This window comes from Mytilus californianus, unplaced genomic scaffold (assembly GCF_021869535.1).
Source record: "Mytilus californianus isolate M0D057914Y unplaced genomic scaffold, xbMytCali1.0.p SCAF_8, whole genome shotgun sequence".
In the NCBI taxonomy this organism is placed as follows: Eukaryota; Metazoa; Mollusca; class Bivalvia; order Mytilida; family Mytilidae; genus Mytilus; species Mytilus californianus.
The window spans coordinates 113,301,638-113,320,404 of NW_026262734.1; the positions used below are offsets into that span (position 1 = coordinate 113,301,638).

Genomic DNA, 18,767 nt, shown 5'->3' on the forward strand with positions numbered 1-18,767 from the left:
GTGCACCTCTAGAAGAAGCATTTGTATGTATTTCCAATAGGGTCTTATGTTAAAGGAAGTCCACCCGCTGGCGGCCATCGTGGATGAAGGATCAGCTTCAAAGTAACAACACTCAGTCAGCACCTCATAAGGAACATTCATGCCATGTTTGGTTTCAATCCATTCAGTGGTTCTCTAAAAGAAGACATTTGTATGTATTGTCCATAGGGTCCTTTCTTAAACACTGTCCCCAGCTGGTGGCCATCTTGGATGATGGATCGGCTTCAAAGTAACAACACTTGGTCAGCACTTCATAAGGAACATTCATGCAATGTTTGGTTTCATTCCATTCAGTGGTTCTCTAAAAGAAGACATTCGTATGTATTTCCCATAGGGTCCTATGTTAAACTAAGTCCCCCACTGGTGGCCATCTTCGGTGATGGATCGGCTTCAAAGTAACAACACTTAGTAAGAACCTCAAAAGTAACATTCATGCCATTTTTGGTTTCATTCCATTCAGTGGTTCTCTAAAAGAAGACATTTGTATGTATTTCCCTTAGGGTCCTATGTTAAACTAAGTCCCCCGCTGGCGGCCATCTTGGATGATGGATCGGCTTCAAAGTAACAACACTTGGTCAGCACCTCATAAGAAACATGCATGCCATGTTTGGTTTCATTCCATTCAGTGGTTCTCTAAAAAGAAGACATTTGTATGTATTTCCCATAGGGTCCTATGTTAAAATAGTCCCCCACTGGTGGCCATCTTGGATGATGGATCGGCTTCAAAGTAACAACATTTGGTCAACACCTCATAAGGAACATTCATGCAATGTTTGGTTCCATTCCATTCAGTGGTTCTCTAAAAGAAGACATTTGTATGTATTTCCCATAGGGTCCTATGTTAAACTAAGTCCCCCGCTGGCGGCCATCTTGGATGATGGATCGGCTTCAAAGTAACAACACTTGGTCAGCACCTCGTAAGGAACATTCATGCAATGTTTGGTTTCATTCCATTCAGTGGTTCTCTAAAAGAAGACATTTGTATGTATTTCCCATAGGGTCCTATGTTAAACTAAGTCCCCCGCTGACGGCCATCTTGGATGATGGATCGGCTTCAAAGTAACAATGCTTGGTCAGCACCTCATAAGGAATATTCATGCCATGATTGGTTTCATTCCATTCAGTGGTTCTCTAGAAGAAGTTCAAAATGTAAAAAGTTAACGACGACGGACGACGGACGCCAAGTGATGAGAAAAGCTCACTTGGCCCTTCGGGCCAGGTGAGCTAGAAAAGGGAACAAAAGATATATATTGGATGTAAATACCTAAAGTGGTTCCTAATGGGCAGAAAAAGTGGAATGAAATTTTGGAACTTGATGAATTAGAATGGAGAGAAATTTTCAAACTCCCTTTTGTAGTTATTAATAACACAAAATTACAATGGTTACAGTTTAGAGTTAATCATAGGATATTAGCTACAAACAAATTTTTGTGTAAAATTAATGTCATTAATAGTCAACTATGTAATTTTTGTAAGGAAGAAAAAGAAACTATAGAACATGTACTATGGAATTGTGAAAATGTCCAGAATTTTATAGAAGAAATAGATATATGGTTTTTATCTAATGGTATAAGTATCTCATTCACCAAAAAGAATTTGTTGTTTGGTGATGTCTCACATGTACATGATGTATACAAGGGTGAAATTTGAAACCTGATTTTTCTGTGTCTTAAACAATATATTTATAATACAAGATATTTCCAGAAAGTTTTATCAATTCATGCTGTGAAGAAAATACTAAAAGATCTTTATAATCGAGAGAAGTGTACAGCATTAAGAAACAATAAACTTGAGAGTTTCTACAAACTGTGGATTCAGTTTACTTATGTGTTCGATTGTAATTAAAGTCCTATTATAATTCATATGTGAATAACATGATGGAATGTTGATTTGTTAACTCAAATAAAACAATATTTTTTTTTTTTTTCTTTTTTATGTATTTAAATTTTTTCTTTTTTTTTTTAAATTCACTTATTTTTCCCCAATATTTCCATTCTTAAAAAAACTATAAAACTTAGAATATCTGTATAAAGATATAAGAAGATGTGGTATGAGTGCCAATGAGACAACTCTCCATCCAAGTCAAAATTTGTAAAAGTAAACCATTATAGGTCACAGTACGGTCTGTTTGTTAAAATAATTATTCTAATTTGATCATACATTTATTTGTGGTCCTTTTTTGAACATTCTATTATGTTATTTTTTTACTTTTTAAATGCAAATTAAAAATATGGTATTATATTAAGTAACTACAGCTCATATAATGTTTTGTAAAATGAACTAACAAATACTAACAGATATATATTAACATTTTCTATTGCTAACATTAACGAGGCCGGGATAAGGTACCGGTATTCGATGTTTTCATTACTAACAAATGTACAGATTTCAATAAAAAATGAAAATTATAAAAAAAAAAGATATTTCGGGCTCGGTAAAGAACATCACCATAAAATTAAGGATGTGCTATTCCGTTTGAAATAGTTGTTAATTTCTGTGTCATTTGGTCTCTTGTGGAGAGTTGTCTCATTGGCAATCATACCACAACTTCTTATTTTTACATTTAGATAAAAGATTGATTTGGTAAAATATTATAGGAGCGGAAAACGATATGCATAATGGTAAAAAAGAGGGACGAAAGATACCAGAGGGACAGTCAAACTCATCGATCGAAAACAAACTGACAACGCCATGGCCAAAAATAAAAAGACAAACAGATGAAGGTAAATGATGATGAAAATAAATTATATAGCAAATAAAACATGAACCCGGTATCAGGAACAGGTGATTATTTTGCTGTTCTTCATTAAAACTTAACCAATAAACAAATAATATGTAGTACAGTATATTATACAACAAAGTATTTTAACACAAAATCGTGTAATCTTTTTCACTTAAGGTTACTATCGCTACTGTACAACATTACGTTGTAAACCGTCTTAGTACCATGCACACATTGTCTATATAATGTAGGTCGAAAATTAAATGAATCGATAAAATGGGAGTCCAGTGTATACAACCACATGCATTCAAGCTAAAAAGGTAGTGTATAAATATATTGCAGGAGGCGAATCACTGTACATATCGATCCGGACTAATTAAGCTTAAGCTCATATTCTTTAGATTAGAGGCCGAAAAAAATGGGTCAGAGGTAATACATTTTCGAACCTTCAAGACATATAGACATGATAGAGTTACTGAGAACATTCTGAAGACCGTACTTTGGCCTATAAGGGTTTACTTTTATAAATTTTGACTTGGATGGAGAGTTGTCTCATTGGCACTCATACCACATCTTCTTATATCTATTTAAAATATAATGCACTGTAATTTTACTTAAGTTTGTAAATATCACACCATTTTGTTCAATTCATGATACTAGTTACTTTGAATGTATCGATCACTATTTCAACAAGAATTGAATTGTTTCAATAACTATGAATTGTCCTTCTAAAGGAAAGTTAAACTACGAATCATCGTATATAAAAATTACTACGCATGGTAAGTCCTGTAGTATTTCGTCCTTATTTAAAGAACAAATTAAATGAAAAAAATATTGAATTTCATGAAGACTCCATTCGCCGGGTGCCCTCTGCTCGTTCCGTTCCATTCAGTTCCGTAAAGTTCTAATAGCCGTTTTAAATGACACTTAATTAGGCATCTATCTATTTACTGACCTCGAAAGCAGTAGAAACTATTACCCGAGTTGTGTCGAGAAATTGCTTGAATCATACCAGGATCAACATTTTGTACACAAGACGCGCGGCGGCGCGTTTCGTCTACATGGTCTACAAAAGACTCATCAGTGACGCTCGAATAAAAAAAGTAAATAAAACACAATAATATTATAATATGTAACTTTTCTCCTTCATAACATCTATATATATGTACGTTTCGGTAATAATGCAAATCAACATGTTGTATGTATTCATATGGGCACCGATTGCAACCCTTTAATCATGTTATAGCAGACGTGTTTCTGTATTGTAACAGTTTATGGTCAAACTCAGCCAAGGCCCGTCTTAATTCGATTAAATTGATAAATCCAACAACATTTACTTTCATCTTATTTCAGTTCTACATGGGCAAACATTTTCGGCAAAAGAGACGATTTTTCGGTCCCTTTTATTAATTTTCCTTCATTGGACGGTGGTGAAGAAATATCTGTATTACTGAAAAATTATTACAACGGTGTTTTCGATATCACAAACTTGTCAAAACATTTACTAAATTTTATCATCGGTACAAGGACATTCGTAAATATGAATCAACGTGCAGACATCTTATACCATACGTTCAGGTATTTCACATCCCATCTTTTATATGGTAACATTCTGTACAAAGCACATAAATGTCGTCATTCACCTCAAAAGCTAACCAAACCTTTAAACAGACTTATTCAGAAGGGATATAGTTACGATACTGTTGCATGATGTGTTGTCAGGTCATTAAAGATGGCATTTTTGGAATTTGTACTGATTCACTCATAGGGTCTTTGCATCGGAAATAAACACATTTGTTCTAAAAACCAGTTGTTGGCATGGGTTATATATACATATATGTTCTTCTCGTACATTTTATGATGGTATGATACTAAACCGCTAACGGGAGGGACTGTGCTTGATTTTTATCGGATGAAGACATAATCATTCAATCAGTTTAATTAAGGTCTGGAGCTGGCATGTCAGTAACTGCTAGTAGTCCTTTGTTCATTTATGTTAATCATTGTCATTTTGCTTAGTTTCTTTTGTTACTTATTCTGACATTGGACTCTGACTTCTTTTAAACTGAGTTTTACTGTGTGTATTGCTGTGTGTTTGTTTATTCTACATTGACTAGAGGTATAGGGGGATGGTTGAGATTTCACAAAACATGTTTAACCCCGCGCATTTTGCGCCTGTCCCAAGTCAGGAACCGCTATTGCCTTTGTTAGTCTTGTATGTTTTTTTAAATTTTGGTTCATTTATGTGTTTCGGAGTTTAGTGTGACGTCCATTTTCGCTGAACTAGTACACATTTTTGTTTAGGGGCCAGCTGAAGCCCGCCTCCAGGTGCGGGATTTTCACGCTGTGTTGAAGACCCATTGGTGGCTTCGAGCTGTTTTCTGATCTTTAGTCGGGTTGTTGTCTCGTTGACATATTCCCCGTTTCCATCCTCTATTTTATGTTGGTGTTTGTAGAGACGTTACTCATTTCAATGAACGAAATCTGTATATCTTTGACCACTATATAATTACTTAAAATCTTTACTGATTTTTTCCATAGCTAGGATATTATATTCTTGTATTTCAATACGATGATGTTGTTTAAAGAGCTGTTTGTAATTAGATTTCTACAGGTAGAGCAATACTTCCAAAACCAAATAGTTTTAAATAATTTAATTGAGCCTGGGTAAAGAGGTAACAATTTACCAGTGATTCATCGATTTCGTTTTTTGACTGAATCTATTATAAACATGCGGATAAAGTCTCTACACAGATACGAGGGCATAGCGAACGAGTTGAGAGATTTATATACAACGTAAGCATGGTAAGATATGGTTCCAAAGAAACATCACTGTCAAATGAAGGAAAATGAACGATATGAACCGAAAAATCGTCCCTTTTGCCTTTTTTTGTTTTGTTTCCCATGTATTATATGTCTCTGGTGCCATATATATAACATGTTAACAAGGCCCTTTATGATCCTTTATATTTTCTTCAGTGGATGATATTATATATCCCATTAACAAAATTCTAAATTAGTTTGCAAATTTCTAACTCATATTTACGGTTTTGTAATTAGCATTTACAATAATATCAAGATGAAGATTCAAACAAAGTATTATCTGTTAATAAGTCCAGGATGTGATTCGTATAAACCTATGTTTAACCCACATTTGCGATTTTCGAAACTCATATTAACGACTAAAAATATAGAATTTTGATGTAAAATAATTTTTTTCATGGTATACCTACAACACAACTTCTATTTGAAACTGGGTCACCCACTTATTCAAACCCATTGCCCCGGCAGTTCTGTATGGCTAGGGATTATAGATTCTGCTCTAATAAATAGCTTTTGGGTAGTACTATATAAGTTTAAGTACAACATTTTAACAAACAATAAGTGTGAACATATTTACAATGGGACTATTATACTAACATTTTTACAGATTTACAGATTCAGATTCATATTCAATATTTTATTAAAGTCTCACCACTTGTATAACATTATACATTCCAATATACATATAAAACATTGCGTATAACATAAAATATTGAAAAACATATATAAAACATATAGTATATTAAAACTAACAGTAAAATATCATTAGCTTAAATACTAAAACATGCATATACAAGCGCCATTCTATTAAGAATTATGAGAGACTATTAAATGATTAATTATATACAATATTTAACATAATTTTAAAACTATATATATCTAAGATTTAAAATACATCATCAGCTATATACAAATAAGAAATTTGTTCTTCTACCTAAAATATTAAAGTAGGTTTTAGCAACTACCTGACATAGTTCTTCATTTCTGAATAAAAATATAAACTTTTCGTCATTAGATAAGTTATAAAATTGATCATTATGTTTTACTGCTTCACTATACAATATATTTCGAAGGTCTGCATATAAAGGACATAAAGTAAATACATGTTTTTCGTCTTCAATTTCATTTTTACACATAAAACAAGATCTTTCATTTATTGGTTTATTCTCATATCGTCCTGTTTCTATTTTAAGTGGAGCAACACCACACCTAAATTTTGCATAAGCACTTTTAAATTTAATAGGCATATTTTGTTTTAAATATAACTCTGTACAATATTGTGATTTATATAGCTTATAAGTACGAAGCTTGTTACCATTACCCTGTGACAAAATTTTCGTTTGCCATTCTGCAATATATTTATTAAATAAAACGTTTTCAAGTTGTAGAACAATATTCTTATGCAGCACACTATCAATACTAGTATACAAATCAAAATTACAACCTTTAAGTTTTTTCATGACTCTATTACACCAGTTTTTCTTATTATTCACAGCATTTTTATGTGACCATTTGAAAACTTTATAATTTATTCTGTCATTGGTCATGACACTACATCTTGCCCATGCAGTGCCTAAAGATACATGTCCATTGTTTTACACTAGGTGGTCTCCAGCCCATGTCCCCGTTAATAGCATCGTTTGACGTATACTTGCCAACACCCATAAAGAACCTGATAGCTCTGTTCTGGACAGCTTTTATACAAGAAAATGAACGAGTGCCCCAAATGGATGCACCGTAGCTTATGACTGGCCAGACCAGAGTATCAAATAATGTTGTAAAGGTATTGTGCTGGAAACCACATGTGTGCTTTACTTTTAACAATCAATAAACTTAGAGCTCGACTTGCCGACCTTGCTACAGCTTTAGCCATCTCATTATAATCGAGATATTCTGTCAACATTAGACCCAGATATTGGTAACAAGATACTATTTGTACTGTATTATTATTTAACAAAAAAGATTTAGATGTTTGTTGAACCGAAGGGTTCCTAAAATGGATAACTTTAGTTTTATCTAAGTTCACATTCATACAATTGGTAACACACCAACTACTTAATACATCTAATAGAGTCTGTAAATTATTTTCATTTTCAGCAATAAATACAATGTCATCAGCATATAAAAGTATACCAACTTTTTCACCATCAATGTCTACACCAATGTCTATAGTGCTTTTATTACATCAATTAAACTATTAATAAAAATATTGAACATAACAGGCGATAATACACATCCTTGTTTTAAACCTGAATTAACGCTAAACCAGTCTGTCATATTACCATTAAGTTTAATACAACATTCTACATGTGAATATATAGCTTTCCAATGTACATACAAAAATGTGTATTAATTCCTAAATCATCCAATTTAGTAAACAATAATTTTCTACTAACAGTATCATACGCTTTTTTAAAATCTATGAAAGCTGTGAATGTTGATAACTTTTTCAGTTTTCTAGTTTCAATGTACTTAGATGGTCAATGGTACTTCTACCTTAAACGGAAGCCATTTTGCTCATCATGAATAATATCTCTTTGTTCTAACCAATACACTAATCTATCATTTACATTAGAACAACATGGTAATCAAAGGTGCAATAATAGTACATATAATGAATACTGATATGTGACAGGAAGTACAAATTATAGTAATATGATTAAGCACATGTATTTTAAAAAAAGATTTTAATAAGGCTCAGCGCTACGAAAACGGCGGGAACTTCGGTTACTGCCCTTTAACCAAAAAGGAGAGATGGGAAAGCTACATTTCTTTGTATATTCACCTTACGCCTTGTTTGAAATGCCTTTTTGTTTTGTCAGATATTTAACAATAAAACAATGAAAGAAAAAAAGAAAGAATTTTACTATAAAAGTCTAGGAAGAAAATCAGAAGCAGTTCATCAAATAGTTTATAGGTGGCGCTGTGTTCTGTTGACTCCAAAACGAGGAATCAAGATGGTGGGTTACAGCGAAAACGTTTTGAAATAGACTAGACAAAACCCATTGTGTAGAAATTTGTTTATACAAAATGAATGAAACCTCATGTATAAATAGAGATCTTAATAACGGAAATAAGTACAAGGGCTTAAACCTCGACCGTTTGTGTAGATCATAGTATCCTGTTGTTACTATGGCCGGTCATGAAAACAACGAATTTTCTTAGTTTTTGCATCATATTGACTTCATTTTATGATCCGTATTTCTGAAATGCCCATTCTACATTTTATCCATGATGAAAAATAACCGATGTATGTTGAGTCCGTAGTTGTTACGATTACGCAGAACACCGTGACCATGTGTCATTGCGAATTTTCCATTTGAATCCGATCATTTACAATTTACTGCGTAAGAAATAAGATACAGATCCTGTGCGATACTAAAACATAAAGATACCAGGTTATTCTCAACCCCCTGCAGTTATAAACAAATATTGTAATTAGTTATATAGATCCCTTATTAATTGTTTGATGAGGTTGTAGGACTGGCCTGTGAATATTTTTTTCTGTGCAAGTCTGTTACAGTACGCACTGTATGGGGGGAATCCGGGTCCGTTCGCGCCCATTCACGTTCGCCCCCTTTCACGTTCGCACCCCGGGTCCGTTCGCACCCTACACGTTCGCACCCTTTTTATTGATTTTGTCTTAAATAATTTTTCAATCGTATTTTGTTAAGTGTATTGCTATAAATATTTTTTTTGTTCATTGTTTTAAAATGAAGTGACTTTCTAAAAACGATTTTTGTGTTGAATAATTTTTTAATCGTGTTTTGGTTATTGTATTGCTATAAATAAGTTTTTTTTCATTGTTTCAAAACATGCAAAAATAAAGTGACGTTTTTTGTGTTGAATATCTTTTTAATCGTGTTTTGGTTAGTGTATTTCTGTATTTTTTTTTTTCATTGTTTCAAAATAAAGTGACTTTCTAAAAAAGGTTTTTTGTGTTGAATATTATTTAAATGTTAAGATACCAAACCGCTTTAAACTCAACAACAATAACATTTTGAATCTTAATTGTTTTTACTCATACCAAGTTAAATACATGCTAATATAACTACATGCAGAATTTACATCAAGTTTAGCTGTGTAAACACCATATATAATTAACAGTAATCATAAATAATTAATCATCAAATCAATTTAAAACAATATTTCATTTAAAAAATTCAAAAATTGCCGAATTTTTCTGTATTTTGAGATAAACATCTTAAAAAACATCTTATAATTCATCGGGTTTTTGAATAAAAAAAAAGGTGCGAACGGACCCAGGGGGCGAACGTGTGGGGTGCGAACGTGTAGGGCGCGAACGGACCCGATACCGTATGGGGGCATGGTTTAGTGGTTAAGACTGATGGTCCTGAGTTCCATTCTAATTCGGGGCGCCCAAAAATGTCAGTACATCAGTAAGGTGATTTTCACCCTCGAGCTCCCACACACATCTATGGTACATAGAATGGGTACTTTGGGGGCCTCAGTTGGTCAATGTTGCCTCCAACTTTAACCCAGAGATAAATCTACTGATATCTCTTGGGTTATTCTGTGTCTGCCGAGCTGCCCAGAGGTTCTCTCCAAGTTCTTCGGCTTCCTCCGCTATAATAACAGACTGCCCGGTGTCCTAGCACTCCCTTTGTGTTTGGGTGGGAATTGTCCTTGTAAATACGTTGGTGACACATCTCCATTACTCCCTATAGGGAGCATACACAAATTCCACTGTACCCTCGCAGCTCTCGAGGGGTGCTCCGAAACAGAGGGATCTATGTAGATACATACATACATACATTATGTACATATACATACAATGTAGTAAGACCCATTGGTGGCCTTGGGCTCTTTGGTCGGTTTGTTGTCTCTTTCACACATTCCCTATTTCCATTCTCAATTTTATTTATAACATGAACAGACTTACAGTCTTTACAGAACAAAAGTATTTACCAGACTTGATGGTATCTATAGACTATACTGTTCACTAACGTGATTGGGATGTCAATAAGTTTATCTCACTTTTGTGTCTGCTGCTTCATCTGAACCTTTTGATTCTCTTTTGAAAAAATTGTGAACCCGTATTTTACTCATATGATGTACATTTGTACAATCTTATTCTATTCTCATGTAAACCCCTAATTAGAATTTAATCAGTACTGCAGATAACAATTATGTATGGCATATATATATTATAAAGTGAACTGCGTTTAAACCAAATATACTGCATATACGAAGTCATACCACATCTCCTTATCTTTATATACATACATTGTATATTTCCTCCCCATAATGGCATATAACATGTATAATATACATACATTGTATATTTCCTCCACATATAACATGTATAATATACATACATTGTATATTTCCTCCACATATAACATGTATAATATACATACATTGTATATTTCCTCCACATATAACATGTATAATATAATCATGGTTATTATTTGATGGTCTTCATTTATATAGAGAAACATCAAAACACAGTTCTAGCGTTCCAAAGTGTTGTCTATTATCTTTGACTTAAGAATTTTGATTGCCCCTATGGATTCTTTTTCCCCTTTTGTCTCACCTGCAACGAAAGTCATGGAAAGCGAGACATAGTGATTGCTTTTCCGGCAACGGCGATGACGGCATCAACAATTGTTAAGTTTTCTGCCTAAGTTAGTTTGATAGGAAGTACTTGTGATAGATCAATGATGTTTTGTATGAAGTTGCATTACTATCAGTACATATCAGTTTGACGATAATTTTGAGGCCATGGTCCAGTGATTTTGATTTAGTTAGCCATTTTCAATGTTGAAGTTTTCTGCTTAAGTTAGTTTGATAGGAAGTACTTTTGATAGATCAGTGATATTTTGTATGAAGTTGCATTACTATCAATTCATATCAATTTGACGACTATTTTGAGGCCCTGCCCCCTAGGCCATGGTTCAGTGACTTTCAATAAATTAGCAATTTTCAATAAGTTTTCTACTTAAGTTAGTTTGATATGAACTACTTGCAATAGATCAATGATATTTTCTATGAAGTTGCATTACTATCAGTACGGCTACATGTATATCAATTTGATAACTATTTTAAGACCCTGCCCCCTAGGTCATGGTCCAGTGACTTTCAATCAGTTAACAATTTTCAATGTTAAGCTCAATAGGAGCTTACAATAGACAATATATTCTATAAAGTTACATTGCTGTTTGTACATCTCAGTTTGTCAACCATTTAAATATTAAAAGTTATTAGAGAAAAATAACATACATGTGTTATTACAGATACTTTCATGAGTTGTCTGCTCTTTATTTCTTAATCTAGTAACATATGTTTGTTATTAGTTAATATATCAAAATATATTTTTGTTTTTAGTGGGCTCTTGGGATTTCTTGAAACTTTGTGCAGAAACTTAATGTATAGCATTTGTATAGCCTTGATAATTAATTTTCCAATTCAATTAATACATTTTTGATCAACCATGATAAATCAATGAGACAAGGCTTTTAAGGGATACACTAAAATGTAATAACAAGACTTAGTTATTACAGGCATGTAACTTATAAAATGAGACATTTGGGAATTACTGGGAAGCTTGCTCAGAACCTCATTACATGCTCTGATCATTATTTCGTACAATGAATTAAAATACATTGTGATATATGTCTGAGAAATCGGTTTGAAGAGATGTAGAAAAGATGTAATAACACCCTTTAGTTATTACAGGCATATATTTTCTGTAATAACATAGGTGTACTATACATGATTGGCAAATTATAAACTGTTATATCTTTCTAAAGTTAAGTATACATAAAGACAATAATAATACCAGTAGAACTTGTATACAATTTAACAAAGTAAAATGCCCCCCCAAGAAAAACCAAGATACGACACCAACAAAATCTCACTACGATGTCTTTATACGATTGGGAATTTTAGAGCTGAAAATTTGGAAAAAAAGAGCATATTTCTCTTTAGGATTGGGACCCAAATTCTGACCCAAAATGAGGGTTGGAAATCCCTGGATGCATGGTTACCAAGTGTGTGATCCTGGTTCCTTGGATCCCCAATTTAATTCTAGTACATATATTAATTCTCCAAAGCTAAATTTATTCATTTTATATTTATTATACTTTTAGGATGTATTTTTAATGTTACGAAGGAAGAAGGCGACTATCTTCACAGATGCAAAGGAGTCGACAACCGTGCATGAAGTAAAGAGAATAGTTGAAGGTATTCTCAAGGTCAGACCTGAAGATCAGAGGCTGTATAAAGATGATCAGGTTAATACTTTATTAATATATGTAGGCTGCTTGCATTTTGCCATTAAAATAAAAATAATGTATGGTCTGAAGGTTGAAATTTTTTTTTTATTATATTTTCCTTAGCAGTAATTCACAGCAAAATTCATGCCTTCTTCAGCAGAAAGTAGACATTTATTAAGTCTCTCAAACAAAGTTTGGAGACTTATTGGTTTTGCTCAGTTCTTATTATGGCACCCTCAACAGAGTTGGTCACTTGATAAAGGAAAATGGAAAAAATTTTCGTTTCCAAATTCATTTGTCATGTTTGTAGTTTAGAATCAATTGAACACATCAAGTGCATCTGGTTAATTGTAGTTTCTCAGAATGGAAAATGCATGCATTTATTTCATTAAAATCATTTCATTATTACCCACTACAAATCTTTATTCAACATTTTTCACAAACGGGTATGAAATTTCTTGTTGCTACAAACGTTGATACAGTGTATGAATATAAAGATAAGGAGAAGTGGTATGAGTTCGTTTATGATGTGACTTCTCAGTTCTGATTTGAAGTGACGGCTTGATACTGGAATTGTTACAAATGACAATCAATGATAATATTGGTTATATTCTATAATGAAATTAATTTAATAAACTATATTAATATAACAGGCTATCCACTATTTCTCACAACAAATGGGAGAAATGAAATAATTTTGATCACAACACATGGGGGTTTTGTCCCGGTGAAAGTTTCTCTATGGAGGTCACTGATATTTTTAGAGAAACACCCTGACCACCCAGTCCATAAATTGTCAAATAGACCCCAGTGCAAAGAAATATTTAAGTATTTTGACCACAGGCTTTTGTCTCTGCAAAAAAAAAGTATTATATTAATGTATATTTGAAAAAAAATTCCGAGTCAAGTGCCTGTGAATTTGACATTATTTTTTGAGCCATTGGACAACACTTAGATGCCAGGACGTTAGATATTAACATTTATATTTCAACAATTGGAATACAAAAAGATGTCTGAAGTTTTATCTTTGCGTTTGTTTTTTTATTTTAGCCATTGGACGACAATAAGACATTAGGAGACTATGGTTTTACTTTTGCCACAGCTCGAGCACAAGCACCAGCTACTATTGGATTAGCTTTTAGACAAGATGGTAGGTTCAACAGGATGTCACAATATTTTTATATCACAGGACTTTTCAATGACAGTGCATGCGCAGTGTATATATAACATATATATAAACACACTCTTTGGAAATGAGATATGTATAAAACACAAGGCAGGGTTGTTTATAGTAGGGTCTGTAGCCTGGAGGATGAGTTATATTTTAATTCATGTAATCATGATGTTTTTTAAACTTGCTTGGCTCAATATATAGCCACAGTGCACTTCTGAGCTGACGTTGAATAAAAATCTGTGGTTTATAGTTTAATGATCATCTTGTTGGTAAAAAGTTTGTAATTATATTTATTATGAAGTCAACAAACAAAGAACAACTATGATATACAACAACATGTGACAACCAAGGTTCCGGAAACGATCATATTTGCTAGACATGACCTAAACTGAAAGCTATTTGTCCTAAACGAAAAATTGGGATTTAGGACAAATTTTATTTTTTTAAAGAAATAATTTCGGTTATTTCATTGAGATCAGGTTTCTTAATCGCAATTTTGCACTTATATTTGTTTTATAATCCCTTTCCTGTAATAAATCTGCCACTCCAGTATAGTTTAATAATCCTGAGGGCCCTCCTTAAAACTATATTAATGCCTCCGGGAAATATTGGCTAATGATCACTAATCGCTTTTTACCTGTGTTTTTTTAATCACACCTGTCATTGATCACAAGCTCAGAACTATTAGGGACTTATTATTTTTTACCTGGGAGGGGGTGGGGGCTGGTCCAAATGTAGGGGGGGTCAAGTTTTTTTCTGTAAGTGGAAAAGGGGGTTCAAATTTTTTTTATAAATTTTGAAGTGGGGGATCAATTTTATCTCTAATGAAACATTTGTGAACTTTTGAATCTTCAAGTATATCATATATGTATGTCATGTGTGTCAAAGGTAAGTGTTTTGCATGTTAAAATTTTGGCATGTTTAATAGAGAGGGGATCAAATTTTTTTAAATGTTTTTAAGGGGGGATAAAATAAAAATAATGAAATATTATAGGGGATCAAGAAAATTTTATATGTTTGATTTCTAAAAAACCAGCCCTCCCTCCCAGATAAAAAATGATAAGTCCCTAATAAAGAAATTTAAATTCCATGACAACTGTATTCGTTATTTAATTACTTTTCAGCAAAGACACTCATCAATTCTGAATTAAAAATTAAAACTTAATCTAATTTACGTAGAAAAAAGTAATTTTTCACGAGTAACACACATGCTTTATTTACTATGTAATTCACATGTGTGAAATTGTCTTCAGCAGATTAGACACCTAATCGAAAAATGCAAAATGATTTCATGCCAAATTAAACGAGTGCAACTATTATCTGTTATATTCAAACACTTAAATAACTTTTAAAGGTAATAAAATTAAAAAAGCGGTGATTTCCTGTCAATTTGATAAACAAAATGATTCCCGGAAATGAATCCGGAATTACTCGTACTTTATGTATTGTCGCAAAACTTCCGGTTTTAATTTCGTCTTCAAAATCAAAAGAAACATTAGCGATGTCTGAGAAATTAACCATTTTGAGTCATTAAAATCATTTCAATTTTAAACTGTTGCCTTCCCTAAACTGTTCTTGAACGTTTTAGAGAAATGGTAAGAAAATTCACGAATTAAATGCAATGAAACAGTCAATACAAGTTCGTTGATGCTTTGAATCTAGTGTTATATCAACAATTGGAAGAAGGGACACCATCTTTTAAGTCATCTTAAAATGACCGAATTTGTAAACTATTTCCGGATCCTTGGTGACAACCATTGAATTACAGGTTCCTGATTTGGGACAGGCACATACAGAATGTGGCAGACTTAAACATGTTTGAGGGCACCCAACTCTCCCCTAACCTGGACAATGGTACAACAGCACAACATAAGAACAAACTACAAAAACTTTTGAAAAGGCTTAATTCTTCAGATCAACACTAAACAACACTGCTAACTAAACTACTAAAGCATGTAAAGACTGGGAGTACTCCTAGTTACTTAAAGCATGTAAAGACTGGGAGTACTCCTAGTTACTTAAAGCATGTAAAGACTGGGAGTACTCCCAGTTACTTAAAGCATGTAAAGACTCGGAGTACTCCCAGTTACTTAAAGCATGTAAAGACTGGGAGTACTCCCAGTTACTTAAAGCATGTAAAGACTGGGAGTACTCCCAGTTACTTAAAGCAAGTTCAATGCAAATAACAACTAATAAAAAAATAATTTATCTAGGACTAAAAGTTTGCATTTTGGTTTTGTTGACCTTCATTGGAAGGAATTAGGGATCAAAGGATATATTTTTGTATATGCTGAAAGACAAATGTGTTTATGTCATTTAAAATGTCAGTTAAGACATGAACTGGTTTATCATGATTAATATTAAACAAACCCATTGTAAATAACCATAAACAGTCACTGCTTTCCTACAGATTTCTTTTTTTTTTTTTTCAGATGGAGAATTTGAGGCATTAGAAGTAACACCTTTGTCTAATCCTCCAGAATTACCAGATGTCATGAAGCCACAGGATACAGCCACACATGCACAGGAACAAACAGCATCATAGTTCTCTCCTCATTATCATCGGATCATCACGTTCAAGGGGAGATAATTCTCCAGTATTTTTTTTAAGCCATCAGTACTAGCAGTTATTTTGACATTTTAACTTAATTTATTTTGTACTTTTCCTGTACTGTTTATTGTCTTTTTAAAGAGGATGTGAATGGTTGTTTGGTTGAAGAAGGATGGATGCATGTTTAAGAACTGTTAACAATTACTGCCAACTTAAAGTATTTGCAATGATATAATCCAATGCTACTTTAGTAGAGGCTTCATGGTAAATTATAGAAGACAGCTGAGAACAGATACAACAATCTTAAAAAGATAAATAAGTTTTTACCCTTGTTCCGGGTCTTCCTTTTTCCAGTTCAGCTATACAAATTTTTCATAAAAATCAAATGCTCCGTTAATTTTTATTTCTCCATATTTTATCACTTTTAGAAGAAGAAAGGCCCAGTGATGTCTATTGAAGAAGGCAATGAATATACAACTTTATGTCAACACTAATAATATCCATAGTGCTTTTATTTATTTTAGTATGGAGAACTTTTTCTTTATTTGTGCCGGATTTTTTTTTTTCCTTTTGAAACTTTTATCATTTTATGTAAATTTTCAAGAGGAAGTGTTTAAATCCACTGATAATTGGTAATGGATACCCCATACATCAAAGGTAAAAGGTCAGAAAATATATGTATACACACAGTTTTGCATTTATACATAATTCCTTCTTGTAGATTTAAATTATCTGATTAATAGGTCTATTTATTGAGCAGTATTTGAATTGATTTGTTTATACTTGTATGCTTTTTTTTATTACCAAGAACAATTCTTTTTATTATAAAGTCATGAACATGTGTTAACAGTACCTGAATTAACAGGAGACTAATGATTAATAGGTTTCGGAGGATTTACGGCTTCACATACCGGTAGTTGAAATGGTAAAGTCTTTCTCAATTGTTCAAGTCCTTACATTTACATTTTCAATATTTTTGAAGTTGTTGGGTTGCTGTTCAATGGACATTTTCCTCACATTTCCTTTTATTTATTTAATAAATAATTTTATCACATTATAAAAAAGGGTAAATCAATTATATAATTACAGTTGAGCCTCACATGTTTTTATGTTCATAGATATACAGTATAAACAATGAAATCCATAAAGCAACTCAAATTTTCTGTAAAAGTCTCTAAGTAAAATATGTAAATGTTTTTAAATATTTGCTGAAACTGTTTCATATTTAAACCTGCGATACTCCATAAAATGTGTATTGCATTTCTTCAGTTCTGAGTTTGTTTCTGATTCTTACTTATTTAAATATTATGAAAAATTGTACATGCAATAAGTAGTTCATTTATTAAGAATTAAAGATGTATGAAAAGTGTTTAGTGCTGTCTCGGCAGTGTGTTTGTACATGTTTGTATTGGACTGAAATGTTACACGATATAAATATAGAATGTACTGTTAAGAGTTCAGTTTGTTTGCCATTTACTATTGCCAATAGTTTTACTCTTAACCCTGGCCTTGCAGTCTTAAAAATTTCAAGAAAACCTATCTTCTCATTTTATTTCAAAATTCTCAAAGATTTCTTTTATTCACAAAAAAAGTGTTTTTTCATATCATTAGTCAATGATATTTAGTATGCAATAACTTTTATATAAGAATTGACAAATCTCATTTCCATGGATATTATTTTGCCCCTGCCCCTCAGTCATGGTCCATAAATGACTGAAACTTTTGCGTAGTTAACATTTTAAAGTTTGTGATTAGGTTAGTTTAAGGTAGATCATAGGTATATATTTCCTCAGATAGAATTTTTTATACTTTGCCAAAATAAAGATTTTTCTATGCTTTTTCCAAAAATATAATAAAAAGTATGGGTCACCGTGCTATTTTTCAAGCTACGGGTCATCAGAAATTGCACAAATTTTCTTAGATTGTTCATGAAAAAAACACATTTTTGTGCATAAAAAGAAATCTATGAGATAGAATTTTGAAATAAAATATGAGAAGATAGGTTTTATAATATGCTTTAAGAAAATAAAAAGAAAAAATGGTGTCACCTACTTGTTTTCTTGCTACAAGTACAAAATTAAAATTTCCCTATCAGTCCAGTATAATTTTTTACTAAAAGAATTATCTCCCCTTAAATGGCCAAGTTGGAAAAATGATTCTAAAAACACAATTATTTGGTATTTATTTAAACATTTTGAATAATGCAATAAATCACCAAAA

The 18,767-nt window shown here is 32.4% G+C and overlaps 1 protein-coding gene across 1 annotated transcript; it reads left to right on the top strand.

Moving 5' to 3' along the window:
* Positions 1-8,400: 8,400 nt before the first annotated feature.
* LOC127710638 (elongin-B-like) lies at positions 8,401-17,993 on the top strand. Its single transcript, XM_052216579.1, has 4 exons — positions 8,401-8,544; positions 12,697-12,840; positions 13,873-13,972; positions 16,429-17,993. The coding sequence occupies exons 1-4, from the start codon at positions 8,425-8,427 to the stop codon at positions 16,539-16,541; spliced, it is 477 nt and encodes a 158-aa protein (XP_052072539.1). The 5' UTR covers positions 8,401-8,424; the 3' UTR covers positions 16,542-17,993.
* The last annotated feature ends 774 nt before the right edge of the window (positions 17,994-18,767 follow it).

Excerpts from the sequence above, each read along its gene's own strand:
- LOC127710638 (XM_052216579.1), top strand. The coding sequence starts at position 8,425 with ATGAAAGAAAAAAAGAAAGAATTTTACTATAAAAGTCTAGGAAGAAAA. Across the intron at positions 8,545-12,696 it reads CAAAACGAGGAATCAAGATG|GATGTATTTTTAATGTTACG; the intron begins GTGGGTTACAGC and ends TTATACTTTTAG. Across the intron at positions 12,841-13,872 it reads GGCTGTATAAAGATGATCAG|CCATTGGACGACAATAAGAC; the intron begins GTTAATACTTTA and ends TTTTTATTTTAG.